This window comes from Mus caroli, chromosome 7, assembly GCF_900094665.2.
Source record: "Mus caroli chromosome 7, CAROLI_EIJ_v1.1, whole genome shotgun sequence".
Classification (NCBI taxonomy): domain Eukaryota; kingdom Metazoa; phylum Chordata; class Mammalia; order Rodentia; family Muridae; genus Mus; species Mus caroli.
Window position 1 is genome coordinate 131,642,307 of NC_034576.1, and position 17,960 is coordinate 131,660,266.

General features: G+C 46.5%; 1 protein-coding gene across 1 annotated transcript in view; it reads left to right on the top strand.

The window, feature by feature from the left end:
• Window positions 1–8,701, top strand: part of Wdr11 (WD repeat domain 11) — a 45,374-nt gene extending 36,673 nt beyond the window's left edge. The window contains exons 20-29 of the mRNA XM_021167159.2: window positions 961–1,069; window positions 1,968–2,030; window positions 2,894–2,959; window positions 3,592–3,769; window positions 4,146–4,241; window positions 4,681–4,846; window positions 5,301–5,398; window positions 5,693–5,838; window positions 6,609–6,688; window positions 7,776–8,701. Of these exons, the coding sequence (XP_021022818.1) occupies window positions 961–1,069; window positions 1,968–2,030; window positions 2,894–2,959; window positions 3,592–3,769; window positions 4,146–4,241; window positions 4,681–4,846; window positions 5,301–5,398; window positions 5,693–5,838; window positions 6,609–6,688; window positions 7,776–7,933 (1,160 nt within the window). The 3' untranslated portion in view covers window positions 7,934–8,701. The remainder of the gene's footprint in view (window positions 1–960; window positions 1,070–1,967; window positions 2,031–2,893; window positions 2,960–3,591; window positions 3,770–4,145; window positions 4,242–4,680; window positions 4,847–5,300; window positions 5,399–5,692; window positions 5,839–6,608; window positions 6,689–7,775) is intronic.
• Window positions 8,702–17,960: the final 9,259 nt, after the last annotated feature.

Below are 17,960 nucleotides of genomic sequence, written 5' to 3' on the forward strand. Positions count from 1 at the left end.
TATGTGAGCCCTGTTTAGATTTTGCAATGTTTCATGTGAGCAGTAGCTATTATCTGAGTCCCTCCAGATTTACTCCAAAGTGACACAAGGACCAAGTCAGGTGTCTGGACTTTTTAAGTTATTCTTCTCCTCATCGAACTGGCCATCTTCCAGGTGCTCAGTAGCTATGCATGTAACGAGTAGGTATCTTTCATATTAGATGGCACAGTCTATCATACATGTGGGCCATTTTAACTAATTGTATCTGTTCAAGGGATGAGAAGGAATGGCTCCATATAGGAGCTGGAGAGGACCAGGGAGTAAAAGCCAGTGGGGCCCTGGGCAGTCGGTCAGAGACGGGGAGCCCAGTGGAGGGAGATGCTGAACAGAGCTGCCAGGTAGTAGAGCCTTTGGTCCTGCTTCTTTCCGCTGGGATGTGTTGAAAACAACTGGCTCTTACCTGTTTTGTAGTGTCCTAATAAGCAACTGCTGCATAGTGGGGCTGGGGTGGGGATGATGCTTGGAGGAAGTTATCCCTGTGTCCAAAAGACTTTGTAAAAGCCGCCTTGGAATGCCAGACATCAGAGGTCTCCCCATTCCTTCAGCAACAAACTCCTGATGGGTGGGTTAGCTCAATAGTCTCAGAAAAACAGATGTAGTGGTATAAGTATTTCAGGTAAATGTAATTGTTTTTAATTCTTTTTTAAAAAATGAGCTTTATCTGTATGTATTGAGTCATGACATTGAGTCTTTTATTCAGTAGTACAGAACTTTGTACCATTCCATATACTTAAACTTCAAAAAAGAGAAAGAGAATATACTAATCAGACCGAGTGCAGAGAGTCTCTGCTATGGGATAGACTCCCAGTCATGCTGGGTTTAGGCGTTGCTCTCTGCTGACTGCCGTGTAAACAGTGATAGCTGAGACGTTGCTGAGGCATGAAAGTTCATTTTATTGAAAAGCACTCCTTTGCTGTCTAGAGCCTGTGTGGTGCCCATACCTCCTTGTTCCGAGGGCTGCCCTTGCTTTGAAAGCCTTCCTACTGCATCAGCCTTGGAATGGGCGATATTCTTTGGACATTTCTCACATGTAAGTTACTTCATTTTTGTTTTCTTTGCATAATTTACTCGGGGTTGAAGGACACTTATGAAAATGAGCTATGGATTACAGTTCAGAGCTTAAAAAGAATGAAGCCTAAGACCAATCCAAGCAAAGGCAAAGGCACTAAAACGATATTGTTTTCTACCCCTGTTTGCACCACGGTGGGGCCTTTGTGGAAGAGTGGGTCAGTGAGGAGCTGCAGGGCCATAGGATGCTCTCAGGACTGGGTAACCATCACTCAGGGGCATCATGATAGAGGAAAAGAGTGAGTGTGAAGACGGACAAGAGATGCTGCAGTCTGGAGGGCAGGCCTAAGTCTTTATAAGGCAGAATCAGAAGTGTGTTTATAAATCAGTGTCTACCTCACTTGAAAAAGGTCATCACGGGAACACATTAGCAATTATTAATTAATTCTACAATTTACTGCACTTACGATATGTGATGTGCAGGTTGGTGTGGGATGAGAGTTTTGTTGTTGTTGTTGTTGTTGTTGTTGTTGTTGATGTTAAGGCAATAAATATCTGTTGCCTAAGAACTACCATGCCTGCTCTGTAGGGCAGAGGGAATGAATCACTAGGCATTGTTTATTTAGGCTCTCTGTTAAAAGCAATCCAAACCTGATTGTTCTTAGAAGCAGTGGAATTTTCTCTTTTGGAAGCCTGTGGTTTACTTTACTCATTTCCTTGTTTTACTCAGTAAGGCAAAGTCAGCCATGAAAATGGCCAGTGAGTCTCAGGCACATTGTTACTACTTTGATCTGTAGCCAAAATTTTAACCACAGGTTATAAAAAGGTTAATTCTTTATTAATACAACTTTTTTCAATAAAATAAAATATGTGACATTAATTGCAGAGACGATGAATGATTCCATTTTCTTTCTGCACAGTGATTATCCAGAAAATGAAGAAATAAAGACCCTCCTTCAAGAACAGCTGCATGCATTGTCTAAGTAAGTAACTTTGTGTTTCATACAAGATACGAGCATGGGAAAGTGACACACAGTCATTTGACTTTTTAAAACCAAAATTTAGTTTTCTAAGTATTAGTGGCCCACAGTCCATCCCTTGACACAGGTTTGTTCCTCTTTGTAGCCTTGTTTGCCAGAAGGGCCATCTTAATAATCACACGGAGAGAGGATTGGTCTCTCTCCAGTTTCCAACTCTCAAACAGCTGTGTTCTGACAGGAGCAGAAGCTCTGTGTAGTGAGGCTCCATTGGGAACGTCTCATGGAGCTATGCTAGAGAGCATAGATAGGCAGGCGACCCTGAAGCAGCCTGGGCCAGGTGTGAGTGTACAATTCTGGCTAAGAAACTGATGTTTCTTAGAGCCATGAGCACTTAAAGTAAATAGTGAGAGTTAGATAGCAAAGCGAGGAGAAAAATAGGGGTCTACATGAAGTTCTTGGTTCTTAGAGGGAGTTTTTGCAGTCTAGACTCTGCCACATATTATAATCATTGTCGCCATCATCTTGAAAAAGTTATAGTACCTGGTTAATGGCAATTTCAAAATAACTATTCACTTTTCTCCAGTTTCCAAAAATTAACATTTGTATTTAATTGGGAAACTGCCGACTTTAAGAATGCTATCAATGGTGACGTCCTTATTCTTGTAGTCAGGTAAACTCTGCTAGACTGCACAGCAGAGGCCTGGCCCTAGTGCTCATGGTGATTGACGGCACCCTTCTACATGTGAAGTTGGGAGCCAGGATGAAGTGACCGCTCTTATAAATTCTGCACTTGTATTGTTACCTCTCTTTGCTTTTTGTTTGGCTGGAAATGTTTGTCCTACCTTTGTCTGGGCTCCTGTCTGCAGCGACATAAAGAAACTCCTGCTTGATCCTGACTTCTCTCTCTTGCAGAGGTGCCTGCTCGTTTCCAGGTAAGGCTCTCTGAAGTGGGATGCTATATTCAGCGATAATTTCAGGTTAACTTATTTTATTGAGGCTTTGTAAAGGTTACAACTAAACATATTTTGAAAATCTAAGCTCCTCTTTTAGATTTGACTTAGTCTAGTTTATGAGTACTAATACAACCCCGGAAGTCCAGCAACATCTCACATGAGATCTGGGCTTTCTATGCTGCAAGGACTTTCACCTATAGGCAGCTTTTACAATATGAGCTACAGATTACGTATTTGTAAACATACTGATGCGTTACCTTTAAAAGCAATAAGCTGTAGTTCCCTAGTGTTCAGCAGAGTCGTGGGAGCATTTCCCTCCATGTTCCAGAGGGTAAGCAGCAGACTGGTTTTGACACTTTATCCAGAAGCTTTTACTGTGAAGCTGATGCCCAAACACAGTGCTGTTGGCAAAGCAGGCATATAGAGCTGTTGGATGTGAAGGGCTCTGTGTGATCAGGCCTTAAGCTGTTGGGAACCAGGCTAGCGGGCGCACTGCCTTGTGATTTCCCTAGAGCACTCTGAAGTGGACACTGTTGCTGATGCTTGAGGCCACTCAGGGCAGCCTGCTCAGCCTGGAGAGTAACTTCAGAGGCCTTGCATTCCTCTTCCAGGCTGTACGGCGATGAATCGGAGCTGCACTTCTGGACAGTGGCGGCCCACTACCTGCACAGCTTGTCCCAGGCCAAGTCTGGGGACACAGTGGTAACCAAGGAAGGTGCTCCTAAGGACAGGCTGAGCAACCCACTGGACATCTGCTACGATGTGCTCTGTGAGAACACCTACTTCCAGGTGCCATTGCCTCTAGAGAAAGTTTTCACGGATACTACCTTTGTTTTGAAGTTTTCCTGAGTATCTTAAACTTGGGAAACTTTTGAACCAACTTACAGTCTACATCCTAGAAATAAGTGCTGTGCCTTATCTGTGAGAGAAAGACCTGCTTCTCTGCAAGCTTATAAACACCAAATTTTAATGCACATGAAAATTTTTATTAAACGGTCTTGATTTTTGTCTTAAAATGTTTAACTTCGAAAGCTCATTTTAATTAGCTCACTCCAATTTTCAATAAATCTCAGTTTTTCTACTTAAAAAGTCTGATCTAAACTAAATTTTCTTCCATTTTTCTTTTTCTTTCTTCCTTCTGCCTCCTCCTCCTTTCCTATTTTAGAAATTTCAGCTAGAAAGAGTTAATCTACAGGAAGTAAAACGGTCAACTTATGATCACACGAAAAAATGCACAGATCAGCTCCTGCTGCTGGGCCAGGTATGTCAGTTTCTGTGCTTCAGAGCATTGTTACACACGCACACGCTCTCACTTACGCATCTCTGTGTATACACACACCTGAAAGCATGTCCTTGGCACACACTTAGGCTTTCTTTCACGGTGTCAGAGCTTGTGAGGTGTACACCCGCAGCTAGCTTACTGCAGCTATAGCTTCTGTTTGGTTTTCTCTGCTGTACTCGGCGATGCACAGCCGAAGTGGGCAGTGCCCAGCAGTCCTACCAGGCTGGCTTTATGCTGCCTTAGAGATGAAGTGCAGACAGTACTGTCGTCAGTCCCGAGTGTGCTATTAAAACATCCAGGAGCGTGTGCCAAAGTGAGTGCTGCCTGTGGGCTGCAGACTCTTTCACCACACACCACAGCTTTCAAAAGGCTCTGTCGGGAGAGTGTTTCCATAACTAAAGGAGGTGTCTCTCACTAGACCGACAGAGCCGTGCAGCTGCTGTTGGAAACAAGTGCAGATAACCAACACTACTACTGCGACTCGCTGAAAGCGTGCTTGGTCACCACTGTCACCTCTTCAGGCCCTTCTCAGAGCACAATTAAGCTGGTAGCAACCAATATGATCGCCAATGGCAAGCTGGCAGGTAAGGCACTTTGACTGCAGTGGTCAGTGCTGGGCTGCGCTGGGCTGTTAGAGACATGTCTCTTTATATACTCTACAGGAAAGTAGCGCTGCTTGTGGGACGACCGCAGTCATGTTAGCGGAGCTTATTTAAAGCATAGAGGGAGGCGTCAGTGATTGCAGTGACAGTAGACCTAGGTCCTGCAGTCCTAGGAGCATCTGAATCATGCTCTAGGATATCTTCATACTTACTACCCTGGTTGCTTAAGGGGTAACATTCATTATAGAGCACTGTCTAATACTCTGGTTTAAAATTCAGTTCAGTAGCTTCCCATTAGGTCCAGGTTGAATACCCATTTGAAGTAATTAAGTGTGCTCACCCTGTATACAAATCTACAGTCAAATGTGGCTTTACTCTTTAATGATTTGCTAAAGGGAGCACTGCAGGGTCAGATGACTGATCTTCTGTCTTCCAGAGGGTGTTCAGTTACTCTGCTTGATAGACAAGGCTGCGGATGCCTGTCGCTACCTGCAGACATATGGCGAGTGGAATCGGGCGGCATGGCTTGCAAAGGTAGGCAAGGCATTTCCAGTATGTGTCCTGCTCTCTTCATTTGAAGCTGCTTCATGTTTGGTAACTTGCAGTTCCACCTCTGAGTATCAGCTAATGATGCTTATTGGAAGACAGAGCTTGCATTGGTATGGTCAGGTGAAAAGCAGCTGGCTCCTGTCTGCTGGGGTCTGGTGCATCCAGGTCCCACGGCAGCCTCTGGGCTGTGGAAAGAGCAAAGCCTGGCCGCTTGTTTCAGAGAAGCCCCCTCCCTTTGTTTCTCTGTAAAGGGTGTTCTAGCATGGACCTCTTTCTCAGGTTCGGTTAAATTCTGAAGAATGTGCAGATGTTCTGAAGCGGTGGGTTGACCACCTTTGCTCTCCACAAGTCAATCAGAAGTCCAAGGCCCTCCTGGTCCTCCTCTCTCTGGGTTGTTTTGTCAGTGTGGCAGAGACGCTTCACAGGCAAGTCGTGTGAGCCCTGGCTGCTCAGGGTGTGCCACGTGAGCCGTTGACAGTGGTACCTGGTGTGATGTGAAAGGAGAGTGATACAGATCAGGTGTGTGAGACAGAACCTAGATCGTGCAGGGACATCTCTGGTCAGTAGTGATTTGTCCTAGAGCCTGGAACATTTTCTACTAATATGTTTGCCAAACCTAAATGGCATACTTTAAAACATAGAATAGAAGTCTTTAGACAGTTGGGGAAGACTGAACCTTGAGAGAATACTGAGCAGAAGCCCCGGGGGCTATAATAGGTTATATTTTATATGTGTGTATGTGTGTGTGTGTGTGTGTGTGTGTGTTTGTGTCAGGGTGGGGTGTCTGCCATGAACGCCTCACTCCGATGGGGGATTAATTTATTGAGAACTAGAGGCAGTAAGTTGAGACAAATTTGACACATGACTTAATAACTTTGGGCAGTGGGTCCATAATTTAGAAAATCATGTGGTCCTAGATTACAGTGGTTTAAACTCAGTGCACAGTGTTCTGCAGTATCTGCCATGAAGCTAGTACGTAGAGAAGTGTGCTCTGCTCTCTTTTATAAACCAGGGCTTAGAGGTGTGTTGACGTCACTTATGGAGCAATCCGTTTCCACAGAAAATGTGTACAGAGCTCCGGATGGAAATGCATGCTTGCTTTTACCCACCTCGGGCAGGGCTTGAGAACTATTTTATTTTTTATTTTATTTTTATTTACTTTTGAGAACTAACTTACGTTTGTTCTGTTGCCCAGCATGAGATACTTCGATAGAGCTGCCTTGTTTGTGGAAGCCTGTCTCAAGTACGGTGCATTTGAAGTCAGTGAGGACACAGATATCCTTTGAAGGACGTGTGTGCTGCGTGGGGAAAGGCATCATCAGGTTTCTGTTGAGGGAGGTCTGTGTTGTGGGTCACTAAACCTAGAAGAGAAGGAGAGGAGAAAGAGTCAGGATGGGCTGCTGCACTGCAGGTCGGTGAGAGGTGAGGCAGGAGGACTGCCCAGTGAAGGGCCGTCTGTAATGTGTGTTTGAACTTAAAGGAAGGGATGTGGTCCTGGTCCTTGAAAATAGCATTCTTCCAAAATGAGACATTCTGTGGGAAATGTTTTATATGTTTACCTTGAAAATATTGGCTAAAATATTGAACCCCTCCCCTATTCCCCCAGCACCACCACCACACACACTGTACCCAGGTGAGCCACTGATGCAGAATAAGACAGAGCATTGGAGAAGTGCCCTATAGTCAGGCTACAGTGAGCTGCCCATGCATGCCTAGGAGCTCTGAATTTCTACTAGCTATCAATGGGGGACTTTGTTTGAAAAAGAATGGGCTGTGGATATGGCTCCCTGGTCCTTGCATGTCCATAGCTCTGCCTTTTCTTACTGCACTTTTTCTTAGGCTTCTATATTTGGCCTCCTTTCTATATGCTGGCTATGAGCTCTATACATATTCTTTCTTTGAAAAAAGCTAAACTAAATCAATTTTTTGAAAAAGTAACTAAAACCTAAGGTTCGGCAAGGCCGTGTGGACCTATTCACTGGTGAAGTTGGTCTGGTATCAACTTTTTTCAGAACATGACAGAACAGGGCTCTCAGTGCCCAGCTGACAGCCAGGCTCTGAGAAACTCCCACGTGGAGTGAGGGTGTACTCGAGGCTCTGACCTGTCCTCTGCCTTTCCCATTCTCCGACCTCAGAGGAGTGGGCAGTGAGAGAATCTGAGGATGTGGCTGGAGTCTTCTGAAGGAAACATGGACTCAGCTGGGGCAAGGTACAACAAGGTCACCTCATAAAGAAGTGTCGATGCTTGTGACATGCTGTTCCCCGTGCCCACCAGGTCCCCTGCAGCGTCTGGCTCCAGAGCCTGTGAGGAGCCACTCACCCCCAACCCCTTGTGCTCTTCAGTTCCTTAACTGGGGTTTACAGAAGCTCATCGCTGCCATCTATGCAGACTATGCCCGAAGCCTGAAGAGCCTCGGCTTTAAACAGGGAGCAGTGCGTTTTGCTTCAAAAGCTGGAGCGGCTGGCAGAGATTTATTGAATGAGCTTGGGTCCACCAAGGAAGAACTAACAGAAGGTTGACAGGCTCTGTGCAGGAATCTGATGTCGGAAGCGAGGGGTGAGGAGAGCTGGCCTGGCTGTGCTCCTGGTCACAGCTATGGTCAGTCCAGACCCGCGTGAGGGCTTGGCCCTTGTTAGCTGTGACACCACCTTCTTAAGTCTGAAGGTGCTCAGCAGCATAGGCCCGTACACTAGGAGTCAGATCTGTGTCCCAGGTGACCTCAAAATGGGGACACATAGTGGGAAAGTATATGGCATTTATACTTTGGAAAGTGCTTTTAAGATCTGTGAATACTTTTCAATTTTTGTAACTTAAAAATTCAAAAAACTGAATTACTGTTCTTTCTCATTAGCTATTTTGAAGATGTTTAAGAAATCTGTGGCAGGAGATGGGGCTTCTGATGGATTTTCAGATATGTGCTGTGTGTGCCTGTGTTGATAGGCAGTCATTTAGGACACAGCAGGGCAGAAGCATTTGACGATAGCCCCCCACAGCACCTCTTTTCTTGAGGACATGGTGGATTCTTTGCTTTAGACATTGCTGGACTTTGTATTTGGGGCTCATAGTCTTCATGGACCACGTCTAAGCTTACTGTTTAGTGTCCATGGTCTCTGATGGTCTGAATTTTAACTCCCAGGATATGTTCCGGAAACCTCATTTCTGAAGCCTCTTTTGTACATTTCCCACCTTTGTTTTCTTCCACTAGATGTAATTATTATAAATTATTACTCAGAACTTAAACATCTGTAACTATAAAAATGATAAATAAAGGAAAATCCCAGCCAAGACTTTGTTGTTTGAGTCTCTTCTTTGAGATGGGGTCTTTTGGCCCCACACAGCCGAATAAACAACAGCTTCACCCCTACTGTATCTTTTCAATATTGTGTTTTACTGAGAAATACAACTTCAGGTCAAATTTAGTCACTGGTTCCCAGCAACTTGGGGTGGTTTCCAGCAACCCATCTTCCATTGTTAAAGTTAGGGAAGTCAGGGTGCTTCAGTGAGATAGCTTGTTCCAGGCCCCATGTGGGACCTTGGCCAAAAGACTGGGTGCGAGGTGAGGTAAAGAAAGCTTCGTCTGTACTTTGTGGTGTACCCAGAGGTGCCAGCTTGCTTCCTGCAGCTTCAGCATTTGAGGAAACAAAGCTGGCTGACATGGAGGCTGGAGAGGAGGGCTGTAACAGTTCGGCTCCCACATCTGCCGGTTGCTGTGAGTGTAGCTTCGCTAGTGTATCATCAGGCCCCGGGGTTCACTGCCTTTGGTCGATCTGGTTGGAGGACTGATGGGCATCCATGTGACTGAAGGCAGGTGGCTTGAAAAGCCTAAAATGTTACTGCCCTGCCCTTGTCAGAGCAGTTTTATGACTTCCACTTAGGGGCCAAATTGCTGCCTTGTGAAGTCTCTGGGTCCAACTGACCCGCTGGGACAGATTGGCACTTGGTCTCTTGTTGCTGTTACAGTGAATGCAGTAGACTCTTCCCCCAACTCCCTGTGCTCAGGAGAATGTTAGAACACTCATTCCACCCGGCACATTGCAGTCTCAGGTTCCCCCGAGAGAGGCTCCAGGAAATGTCTGTGAGTGGCCCAGGCTGACTGCTGTGTCATTTGTGACAGTTCTCAGGTAAGTGGTCTCAGGTGATGCAAACAGAAGGCAAGAGTATTTGGAAACCTTTGAAGCATATCTGTTTTACTCCAGACACTCTGCTGCAAGACTCTTCCATCTTTGGTCATTCTCCATCATTTTTAACCAAGATAGTTAAGGCCAGAAGACAAAAATTAGTTGTGTTTAAAACTAGTGGTGTGCGTGCCTGTTGCATAAAATAGCTTAGAAAGGAGCAAAAGCATGTGTGCCCTGGCTGGTCCTCGGGCTTGATGGCTGGAGTCCCGTACAGTCCCACAGATCCGAAGCAGCAAGTGGGACCATCAGAACTAACAAGGCTGCAGTAAAACCAACAGGACAGGGTCCGGGAAGAAACTGACACCGGACTGCACAGGCCCCTGTGTCGGGGGCAGAAGCAGACACATGAAGACATGGGGAAAGGGCTTGCACCATTTTCTCAAGAGGCATCGAGTTAATGTGAGCGCTACTCATTAACCTTAGTGTATGATTGCTGGCCTTTCCACTTATCTCGGATTTACCTGCGACTGAAAAGCAAAAGGCATCTGGCCTCCAGTACTTAGAAACCAACCATGATGATTAATGATGTCTGATCCACCAGGGTCCTTCTGACAGCACTCATGGTGTCTGGACTGCACCAGACAAATGCTTAGTCAAGGAATATCCTAACTCCTTGCTTCTTTCTAGATTCGGCCGGTAACTTTAGTGAACTGGGCTGGGACTGCTTTATAACCAACATGCCTTGTACCTGTCGGCTGCTAGGAGCTTTGGTGAGTCACCACTTCAGGGCTAGACTCTAGAACACATTTGATTGTCATAACTCTGGAGTGGGCATCTAGTTTTTCAAAAGCTTGCTGAACCCCAAAAGTCCCAAGTTCCACACAGCTGTGGCAGAGGTACAGTTCTGTGGTTTCATGTCAGTTACCCTACAGTTACTGTGTTATTCGTGCTGTGTCTCAGGGTTTCTATTGCTGCAACCAAACACCATGACCAGAAAGCAAGCTGGAGGGGAAAGGGTTCATTTTGCTTACACTTCCACAGTACAGTTCATCATTGAAGGAAGTCAGGACAGGAATTCAAGCAGGGCAGAAATCTGGAGGCAGGAGCCGATGCAGAGACCATGGAGGGGTGTTGCTTACTGGCTTGTTCCTGTGGTTTGCTCAGCTTTGCTTTCTTATAGAATCCAGAACCATCAGCCCAGGGGTGGCGCCATTCACAATGGGTGTGGCCCTCTCTCATCAATCACTAATGAAGAAAGTGTCTTACAGTCAGATTTTATGGAGGTATTTTCTCAGTTAGAGCTCCCTCCTTTCAGATAACTTGTGTGTGGAGTTGACATAGGACTAGCCAGCACATGCTTCCTAATGTATGTCACTAGAAGAAGTATATCTGTCAACTATCCGTCAACACACAGGAAAGGAACTTAACTGTTCGACAGAATTTGAGTCCTGCTGATTTCTCCTTCCCAGTGCCCTCAATCCAAAGTGTAACTGGCAGTCCTCTGCCCTGGCCTGGGACAGTGTTATCCACACCCTGTGTGCTCTCCCTTTCCAGGACTCTCAGATCCCAATAACGGTGAACTCCATTACATGCTTGGTGTGACCGAGTTTATGGGGAACTGGGCAGAGTGCGGCTGGATTTGAATCAGGATTAGGACTCTCAGCTGATCGGTGAGGAGCCCCTGATAGGACTGTGGGCTTTGGCCCACGGAGGGCTCACCTGAGCTTACTGCTGAAAGTGGGGCATCTGAGACCAGCCAGCATCAGTGTAGTCTTACACAGGTAATAGAGCCTTCCCATATGACTGGCTTTGGTAAGTGTTCTTTGACTTGGCAGAACACTTATAAATGCCTAATCATATTTCAGAAGTTTCTCTTTTCTCCTGGCTGGTAATCATCCCTCCCTTGTTATATTTCATTTCCTTTACCAAAATGCTCATAGTATTTTATTGAAGTCAATTCTCAGAAAATATAGTGAGTGCCTGATCTGCTTAGTTTAACAAGCATGCTGTTGATGAATGCAGGGATAGGTACACACTTTCAGTAGTAGGAAATGATTTGTCATTTTATGCTGGCATCTCTGAAATCCATAGAGAAGTATTATTGTATTTGTTCTTGTCTCAGTGCTGTGACAAAAACCTGATAAACAACTTATGGGAGGGAGACCTTGTTTGGGCTCAACATTTTGGGGTACAAAGACATGAGGCAGGAGGTCACACTGTGTCCATAGGATGTCTAGTGTAGGCAGGAAATAGGATCCTATTCTAAAACATCCAGGACTTCCCCCAGTGACCCACTTCCTCCAATGAGACTCCACCTAAAGGTTCCATGACCTTCCTGTAGCCTGTGCCACAGCTAGGGACAGGGTCTTCCAACACACAAGCTGATGAAGATCATGCCATATTCAAACCAAAACATCAATTTGATTTTCCCCAACAGTCTAACCAGCCCTGAACCTTCCCCCAAAGTCCCACAGAATATTCTCAGTACCTCTTGTTCGAGATAGCCCTGCAGACTTCAGAGTAGCGTGTGCCCTGCCCGGTCCTGACCTGCATGCCCGGTTCCCTGGGCAACACTGCATCTGTTGCTTGCTAGGAATATGCCCAGGATCCAAGGTCCCCTCTCAAAGTAGCTAGAGAAGAGAGGAGGTCCAGAGGCCTAGCAGGAGATCAGGGCAGGCAAAAGAGAGTGAGCACAGGTGAGTGTATCCTGCCTGCCTCCTAACCTCAGCCTCCCAGGTGAAGCCTATCCTTGTATCACCTGACTCACACAGCACTGTAGAGTGAAGAGACACAGGTGACACACTGCCCTGAATCCTCATGATGAGTTTCTTGGGACACCAGACTTTCAATCCTAAAGTTCAGATATTCCCTGGCAAACAAGGAGCGGTTGGTCACCCTGCTGGTAAGGGACAAAAGGGAATGCAAGACCTGGTACATGTAACACCCAGCCCCAGCCATCTCTACACTCCAGCTCTCTAAAGCAGGGGAAATTGAGGGGGTCTGACTCAATGCTCTCCTTTAGGGAGTCAGTTGAGGAAAAAGCAAGATAGTCTGAAGCTGGCTGGGCCAGGATGGAGAACTGCAGGTCAGGCATGTGCTGTTGGCAGGAAAGAAGGGCTTGCAAAGCATTTCTCAAACCTTTGTGTGGCAGTTTGGACATTGGAAGACCTATTTGCAAAGCGGAATAACTGAGACCACTGTGGTTTGGGTGTTCTCCTTGTGTGCAGAAACCACTGCATGCCCACACTCTCTCTTCATCCGTATTTTTCTTTTAGATGAGTACCAGATGTTTAGAGGGAGCTGAAACAGTACCTGTTGGCTTAAAAACCACACTACCGTTCCTCGGAGTCAGCTCTGCTCCTTGGTCAAGGACTTTGGAGCCTTAGCTCTCTGCTACTGGAGAGTCCCTCTGTTTTCAATTATAACGTCAGTGAGGGATGGCAAAGGGGCAGCATGGTCCATTTTCCCCTTGGGTGGGGCTGCAGTGCCTGCCAATCCTTCCATCCTGAACTCTATTCTTAGGCCCAGGGTCAACTTCCACGTGAGAATCCTGGTAGGCATATGCTCTGTAGACTACCTTAGCCTCACAAGCAAGAGCTTGACCAGCAAAGATCGAAAGGAGATGGAGCCTGTGATCTGTGTGGACCATATTCCTTTGCATGTTATCATTACAAGCAGAGAGAACATGAGGAAGCTATGTGCAAAGAGGCCTTGCTGTGACAGAGAGCAAGACTCATGGTATACTGTCAGGAGCCAAGCAGCACCAAGCATATCATAATAATCTAGGAAGAAACAAGGAAGGCACCTCTGCAGTGAGCCCAGCTGTTCATGCCAGCTTCAGACTTCTGCCTGCAGGATGGGGAGACCAGGTTCTGTGCACTGAAGCCACCAAGTTTGTAGTCCTTTGTGATCATGCTCTTGAGAGCCAGTCTACCTCCATTGACCCACAGTGGGTAGGTGGAATGCCTCAGAACCTTCAGAAGATTGGTAGTTCAAACACTTCTATCTCCTGGCTGAGGGTGGGAGGAGACCTCTGCTTGGCCTTGCTATGGTCAGTGGAATTTCCCTACTTTTTTGTTGGGGGATGGTGCCAGGATAGAGCCTAGAGCCTTCTGTATATCAGGCAAGGGTTCTACCACTGAATTAATGTCCCAACTACACTATTTGTTTGTTAAAATGTGTGTGTGTGTGTGTACATGCATATGTGTGTGTGGGAAGCCATTCCAGGCTGTAAACAGGCCAGCCGGATGGAAATCTGATCCAGGCAGTAAACAAGCCCATGTTTGGTGGATGGCCTGCCCTTAATCCCTGATTGGCTGAGCAAGTCTGCCTGGTGAGGTGATGTGACCTGTGGTGATTGGTGGGGGCGTGGTTGTGGCTGGAGTGGAGAAAAACACTTGTAACCAGAGAGGCTGGGGGATTTTAAGAAAGAAGCTGCCTGAGTAAAACTGCTTTAAGAAGAACTGGTGGTTGCGTCTTGCTTGCTGGTGGAGTTGGACGCGACATGTGTGCAGGAAACCAAAAGAGGATGTTGGAAGGCCTGGAGCTTGAATCACAGGTGCTTCGACTCACCTGTGCCATGAATTGAACTCAGGTCCTCTGCAAGAACAGTACATGCTCTTAACTGCCAAGCCATCTTTCCAGCCCATGTGTGACTCTTTTGAGGCAGGTTGGTTTCATAGCCCCTGGCTGTCTCCTAACTCAGGGCAATCCAGCTGCCTCAACATCCTAAGGACCAAGATTACAGGCATAAGCTTCCAGGGCCATCCAGGAGGAAACATTTGTGACAATGAGATAGGTAGCCTAGAGGACTCGAATTCAGTGCTCAGGATCCCAGAGAGGAGTGAGCTATCACCAGAGAGGCCACAGGAAAGGAGCCATGCTGAGTGAGCCCCTGTGGTGAGTGCCCTGTCTATGGGCTAACTGCAAACATGGCAACCTGTGTCTGGCTTTTACCCCAGGGTGGACCACTGGTGTTGGTATCTACTCGTACCAACACTTGGAGAATCCTAGGTACTGCTCAGACCCTCTGTAGACACACCCACCCTCCTTATTCCTCTCAGCCCTCTCTTTGGCAATCTTCATTGGGAGAGCAGAAAGAACTGAAGAAGCCAGAGTGGTCATCTTTGTTTATCTTTATTGTTTGCTTCTAAGGTGTTAGAGGTTGAATTCAGGGCTTCTTACATGAGAAACAAGCCCTTTACCACTGACCTAGAACTAAAAGGTTTGTTTTTTTTCTTTTTCCTGTTGTTGGTTTGGTTTGATTTGGCAGTCTCCAGACATGGCCCTGGCTGACTTGGCCTGGAATTCTCTATGTACGGCAAGCGCCAACACACACTTTTAAAAAAGATTGCTTCCTGGTAGACCTCTTCATGAGCCAGGTTCCCCCCAGCCCTCTCCACCTTCCGTTCCCACTGCCATTTGTAATAGCTCCATTGCTCTGCCAGCATTTCTCCTGCCTTCTGCTGACCAGAGACTCATGGAAACCAGCTGTCCAGACTCATACCCAGGGTCCAGTTTGTCAAAACCTCTGGAGCCATAACAGTGTCTGAGACAAATCCAGTCTCTGGTTTTAAGCTTTTCAGACTTCTGGATCCAAGAATGCCTTTTCCCAGCATGTATATCCCAATCTGTATTCCTTGCGACCACGACAACCAGGAAGGTATTAAATATTTTAAGCATTATCAGGGCCAAATAAATTTAGGAGATGCCAAAACTCAGCATGTTTCTTTGTAGCAGACCCTCTCAGTACCTTTATGATGCAAATTAAGTTGTTCCCTAGAAAGAAAGCATAGGACATTAGATATTCTAAGATTCTTGGTCTGTCAAACAGTTTGGGTCGTTGTTGTTGTTTGACCAGTAGGAGAGCTTGTTCCACCTCCTCTACATTCTGCCTGCTTCTGTCTATAATATTCCCAACTTCTTCAGTAAAGATGTCTCTTTCTTCCTTTCCTAAGTTTTAGGAAAATCATCTGGCCTTCCTGTCTGCCTTACACTCAGTGGAACAGTGAAGTGTCCTCGACTAGCATCAGTCCCAGCAGCAAGCTCAGTGGCTTGGTTTGGTTTGGTTTGGTTGGTTTTTGAAGCATAGTCTCATGTAAACCAGGTTAGTTTCAACTTACTATACAGAAGGTTGTGTGTGGACCACCATGTATGTGCTGGGAATCAAACCCGGTCCTCTAGAGGAACAGCGAGTGCTCTTAACTACCGAGCCATCTCCTCAGCCCCACAAATTCACTTGTGAGTAGCATAAAAGGCTTCTATAATCCAGGACCAGGCTACACTCTTCTTTTGGATGCTGTCACATACCCCACCCCTATGATGGGGTCAGCCAGAAACACGTGTGCTTCTGAGTACACAGTAGTCATGTGTTGCTCTTGCTGTCTGGTACACCTTCCCTCTGTGAGTTTTGGAAGCTGGCATCTATGCCCCCCCTACACACCTCACATTCCCCAACCCCTCCCTGCTTCTAGACCAGGAGCCCACTGCTGACCTAACACCATAATAAAGGACCAGTCGATGGACTGCAAGTCTGCAGCATCAGCACTTTCTACCCAGGCACCTGATCTTGACTTCATGCCCAGACCATGGTGAGTGAGAGCCTGTGGCTGGTCCAGAGATGAGAATCCTTGGCCTAGGCACAACTGACGTCCACGCTCACTGCTCCTGCTCTGCATAATTAGAGTGAGGAGAATGTTTCCTCTCCCCTGTGGTTACATCCTTAATGTTCCCCCTTCCTTTTCCTCATCAAAGTTCCATGTCGTCTTCTTACCACCCGGCCAGGTCCCTTCAGGTTCTTCTTCTAGCTGTTGCATCCAGCCATTTCTAAGCAATGGTGTCTGCCATATGTGGTTCCATCAGAATCTGTAACTTACTCTTTGCTTTTTGTTTCACCTTCCTTTGCCCTCCTTTTGGATTTATACTCGTTCATTATCCCACTTCCCTCCTTATTATGTTGTTTGTAGCATCCCCTTCTACCAATAATGTGTCTAGTTATACCATTTGCCCTTGACTTACACTCTGACATAAATTCACACTTTGGCTATTTGGCCCTGAGAGCATCCTACTCCCATTATCCCTCTCTTGGTTAGTGCCCCATTATTTCCATGTATGTCCCTTCCCATCCCCCATCAGGACATCTGCCATGCTGTCACCATCCATTTAAACTCAGCCATGTCAGAAAGGCCTGAGTCCATCCCTGGCTTTGTGACTTTAGAGACTTGCAACATTTCCAGTTCATTTTATCCATGTAGATATGAACTTTCATATGTTGAAGATATGAAGCCTCAGTGCCTACTTCCACTACCATGCCTGCTATGCCCCCCTGCCATGGTAGAGACTCTTACCCCTTTGGAACCATAAGCCCAAAGAAGCGGCTTCTCACGTAAGTCTCCTCAGTCAGATCCACACTAGTATTTCCAAAGTAGCTCTTTAGCTCTGCTATCTCTCCACAGCCTTCTGAAGGGTGCACTTCAGCACCCAGCTTCTCAGTCACCACTTTCAAACCCTTTGACCACTTCCTGCTGCAGGAGTCAAGATAACAGAGGCCCCGAACTCACCCGCTGGCTCACAGCTGTGTCATGCTCCTTGAACCTGCTGAAGGAGCATCCTCCTTTTAGTTCAGCAAAGATGCCAGAGGTTTTCATACTAGCGGGCTCTAGTGAGCAGAGCAGCAAGCAACAGGGCACTGGGAGACAGACAATGACGGTGAGGTCAACAGTTAGATTCTTTTCTAGATTCATTTAATGGTTAGAGTAACAGTGAAAATAAAAACACACGGTATCGCTGTATTTTTAGTTGGGTGGCTGGAGTGGCTTGGCTGGCTCCTGGGATAGAAGGACTGCATTGTCAGCTCTCATATCTGCTGATTGTGAAGCTGTTGGTACCAACCACAGATGGGAAAGGCTTGAAAACAGCAGCATGCAGTCGCTTGGCATGTCCTGCCTAGTCAGGCCCATTGAACATGGCAGACTGCATTGAACATGGGCAGACTCTTGTTCAGGGTGCTATTCTCTGGGACACAGGCTGTGGATATTTGCACAGCATTCACAATGAATTTGGTATTATGAGGATTATAGACGTGATGTAAAAGTATACAGGGCTGGGATCCAGCGATGGCTCAGTGTAAAGTGTTTGTGGGACAAGCTTGAGGACCTGAGTTCAGGTCATTAGGATCTCAGCCCTGGGGAGGTGGAGTATCTCCAGTGTGCTGGACAGCAAGTCCAGCAGGACTCTTGCGTCAGTGAGACTACTGCCCAAAGAGGCATATGCTGAGGACTGGATGAAGAAACTACTTAGCATATACTGATGGCCTACACACACACACACACACACACACACACACACACACACACAGAGAGAGAGAGAGAGAGAGAGAGAGAGAGAGAGAGAGAGAGACCACACAGCACACATGCATACACATACCACA